Consider the following 4,450-nt stretch of genomic DNA (forward strand, 5'->3'; position numbering starts at 1 on the left):
GAGAGAGAGAGAGAGAGAGCGGGGCAAATCAACGTACCGGTAGACTTGTACTCGTATTTGACCTCCACGGCCGTCAGTAAAGTCTCCGGAAGCATCAGCAGGAACGCTGCGATCACGTGCAGACTCTGGGACAAAGGACAGAAATGGCGCCAAACACGCTTGAGTCTGGTGGCAGTGGTCTCAGGGGCGTTCTCCCCTTTGTCCGGGTCAGCAGATGAACCTCCTAAGGCATGGTCCCGACCCAGCTTGACCCCATCGTTAGCCAGGTTGCCCACCCGGAAGAAGCTGGTGACGCAGAACACAGGCATGAGGACCAGAGACAAGATGGTCAGCCCCAGCAAGCAGCCCGACTCCACTGGCTTGCCCTTCGCCCCTGGCCATGCCCGAGCCTGGCTCTCCTTGTAGCGGGAGATGGCTGTGTAGCTGGCGTAGGCGTGCACGCCTAGGGTGATCAGACAGTAGCAAATGGAGCCGAATGAGTTGAGGCTGGACCGCCTCGCTATCATCCCAATCATACTGAAGCTTGGAGTGATAGCGTCAGCTCACTGGTGTCAAATTGAAATAAATCACAAAACGCCTTCTATATAATCCTCAACTTTTAGAAATCATCCTGGCACTTCCACAATAAAGACAAAAGCGTGCATGTCGTGGATGGAAAGGAAAATATGTACACCGTTGACAAAATCGTAATATTTCCGCTGTTTGTCTCTCTGCTTATTTCCGCCATACTGAAATATTTCACATTCACAAATCATAGACGGCATGGGCAGATATGTCAAACATTGCTAGGATCTGTCTGAATCAGATTAAGACTTTCCACTTCGAACGTTATCCTTTAGAACGTAAAGAAAAGAGCATAATTAGTTGTGTTAGCTCGTCACAGTGATGAAATTTTTCCTGAATCAGAATCAGATCCTGCTTCTTTCACGCCTTCCTGCTACACTCGAAGCTGGAGTTGGAGTCAACAAGACGAAATTCGTAGATTTTTCCAGCTCTATCTGAAATGATCTAAAACAAGACAAAACATTTATACTTGGTTATCATGTTGCTATTTATACACGAGCACTGAATTAATCAAAACGGCTTTCCTCCAGTAAAACACAATGTAAAAGCATCGCAATAGCTAAAAGATTGATATAGCGATCTTTAGTAATAAAGAGAAACATATTAACCAACTAACAATCATTATATGCTCGAAAAACCAACACAGACAAATAAAAATAGCAGAGGGAAGGAAAGGAGGTAAGGCCTACCTGTGGCGCCCTCAAAACCGCCCACTTGATATAAATAGATGAACAACTTACCTAAACCAAACTATGTTTTGTTATTAATTGATAGCCCGAGAATCGCACCACATCATTGTTACCTCTTGTGCCAACATAGAAAAAATTCCAAATGATATAACCGTATTCTGAATGTATAACCGCTGCACTTTATAATCCTTCAATACTCAGGTTAGTTACCAATAAGTAATTATTCCATTCGCTGACAGGTACCACAAATCTCCCACTCACTGCCACACCACAGCGTGACGGCTCACATCTTCTAATGGGTCTCAGTGCGGGATATCCACAAGCCATAGGCAATCTCCAACTGAGTCGTTTGCTGTTGGCAGCACGAGTCTGTCGGCCCCTCCAGAATAACGCGAGAGCTGGCAGCAGAAAGAGAGGAAAAGCAGAGAAATACTCGTTCATGCCGTGCCTGAGCCCCGCGTTCACTCGCTCACACAGAACAACGCAAGTGGCTCGCTGCCCTTGGGGTACCCACGTGCGCGTGAGCGCATCAATAGGGGGTGAGCCGTTATCTTACAGACCTCTCGCTCGGATGCGCGTGCTTTTATTTACGCTGGTCATGTAATCGGTTGGCTTGCTTGTGGCTCCCGTCCGCTGAGTATGATTGACAATAGAGTGGCGTCTACATTAAACGCGATTAACCCGCTCAACAGCTGGCTATGCAAATATTGCTGCGATGTGCTCAGTAAAATACATGTCCTTTTTAGCGCCCAGCGATGTGAAAGGGAAACTGTAAAGCTTAGAAATTAAATCATTGTTTGGTCGACTCTATAAACTAGAAAAGGGAGATTTTTTCACAATAGGTTGCATACTGATACACAATCATGCTCACACTGAAACGCACACACGCACCCCCTCCCCACACACGTGCACACGCAATTCCCGAAGTGAAAATGACTATGTCTTTTTTTCCTACATTCGTGACTAATAAAAACAAATAGGGGGATTTGTATAGAATCAAAGCCTTTTCAACTGACAAAAAAAACAAATATAATTCTTTGTTTGGAAAAAGCAATAGAAGAACCTCCCCCAAGTTCATCACAAAAGTATACGTGTATATACTATGTGTTTCGACAGGAATGATGCTGGCTAGTCGTGCGTTTATGCTGAAAATAAACCTGCTCATGAGTGCTTTCAAGAATATTCATCTTTCCTATTGGCCCATACATCTCATAACTGATTATTTTTTTAATGAATGTAAGAGAAGAAAGCACGAACTTTGGATTGTATTATAGTAAAAATAAAGTGTAGACGTTAACTTTATATAAAACAATAAAATAAACAAATCTATGCATAAACTTTTAAGGGTTTAAATACGCCCATTCTCTAAATAAACTAGTGTATGTGCATGTATAAGTGTTTGTACCAGTATTATTATAGGATGATTGTATTATGTATTCCTTGGTACCGAACAGAGCAGTCAGTTTCGGCATTGAAGCTTTGAATAAGTTGTCTTCATCGACTCTTGACACCCTCCCAGCACAGTCGTCACACATCTGAAAGCTATCACGAGCGAAAGACCTAGTAGAGAGTAGCAAACTGCTCAAGAAGAAACGCAATCTTCCGTAGTATTACAGAAAACTAAAGTATTTAGAAGGGAGAGAAATTCAAGTTCCACCCGCTGAAAAGAGGAGGCAAATTGAGTTCTTTTTCCTGCCTCGCACAATTCTTCTGCTTCGCCTGAGTCCGAGCGAGCTGTTTTCCTTCCTTCAACAGCGTGTCTGGAAGCACGGGGATCTTGCCCGGACTCCCGCTTCCATCTTGTCGCGAAAACCGGCGCGACAAGTCCTGATGAGTCATTCCATTTCCCGCCCTCCGGCGGCGACAGCAGAACCGGACAGACGGACTGGACGCGGGGATGGGAACTGGGGATTTATTTGATTTCGACATCGGGCAATATTACAAAGACGCGTGCTTCCACAAGCTTCGTTCTCTCCGCCTCTCTTCGATTTTTGCCAAGTGAGGCCGATTTCTTAACCAGTCATAGGCTTTTCAGAACAATCACTTACAATAGGTCCCTTGTCTGGGTTCATTCTTATTCTCTTCACTTTGTTTCTCAATACCCTAATTCCCTTGTTTCGCAGGCCTGTGCTTCCCTAACATAGCTTATATTCAATCACTCTAAAATCAAACATGTGTCTCTATATGGGTAAGTTTACGTACTTTCTATAAAGATTCTAAGTTTACGTGTTGGAAAAATCTAGTAGGATCAGCGACGACGAAAGGGGGTGAAATACGACTGAAATGTAAACTAACCAAATGCGCTATGAAAAATAAGTAAGGATGGAAGACAGCTACTCTCGTGAACATAGATTTACAATCTACATCTTGATCTAGATCTTATATCTAGATCTAGATCTAGATCTAGATCTAGATCTAGAATCTATCTAGATTTTAGATTCTACATGATATAGATCTAGATCTATAAATAGAAAAGAGAAAGTACACTCTACTAAATACAAAATTGACCTTCAAGCCCCCCCCCCCTTTCCACGCACACACGTAAGACAGGTTTCTGAGAAAATTCATTAAGGCCTCACTCTAAGTTTGACGGGATACGAAGTCGATAACAAGTCTTATAATTTGAGATTGTTTTGCTCAACAACGATATCGATACTCATGTCCTTTTGACCGTATTATGTAGACTCAAGTAGACTCTTTGTTATAAATCTAGATCTAGATCTAGAATCTAGATCTAGATTTAGATCTAACATTTATAAATAGCCTATTTTTTAAAAAGTCATTACAAGAGACTGAAAAAGTTAAAAGAAGTTATTTTGAGTAAAATCTAGGAAGACGCAGAGTTGAATAATTGATTGATTGCTTAACGAATTGCATGAATATGATTGATAATTTACGAACATTTCTTTTTGAAGACATCTTCATTTTTGGTGGTAGATCTAAGACAAAGTACATTGTATATAGATCTATAGCAACACATTCGATACTTTACAAAACACTATACAGTAATGTGTTTTATAGTAGAAATAACAGAAATTACACAAACGTTATACATTACAAAGACAATCGTCTGCAATAGCTGGATAGATCTAGAGTCAGGCCTATAGACATTTCCGTTCAGAAAAGTGCGCACCGCTAACTTTGCACAATAGATATATGCTGTGCACCTAAAAAAATGTGTCCAGTTTATGAGAAAC

The 4,450-nt window shown here is 41.8% G+C and overlaps 1 protein-coding gene across 3 annotated transcripts in view; it reads right to left on the reverse strand.

Annotated features, from left to right (window-relative positions):
• Positions 1–1,732, reverse strand: part of LOC101858637 (protein tincar) — a 77,951-nt gene extending 76,219 nt beyond the window's left edge. The window contains exons 1-2 of one of the 3 annotated variants that reach the window (XM_013084053.2): positions 1,515–1,732; positions 38–1,008 (exon numbers count right to left, since the gene is read on the reverse strand). In XM_013084053.2, the coding sequence (XP_012939507.1) occupies positions 38–515 (478 nt within the window). In that variant the 5' untranslated portion in view covers positions 516–1,008; positions 1,515–1,732. Of the gene's footprint in view, positions 1–37; positions 1,009–1,304 lie in introns of all 3 variants that reach the window. The other 2 variants (XM_035970457.1, XM_035970458.1) reach the window with 2 other exon arrangements.
• Between the last annotated feature and the right edge of the window lie 2,718 nt (positions 1,733–4,450).

This window comes from Aplysia californica, unplaced genomic scaffold, assembly GCF_000002075.1.
Source record: "Aplysia californica isolate F4 #8 unplaced genomic scaffold, AplCal3.0 scaffold00269, whole genome shotgun sequence".
Lineage (NCBI taxonomy): Eukaryota > Metazoa > Mollusca > Gastropoda > Aplysiida > Aplysiidae > Aplysia > Aplysia californica.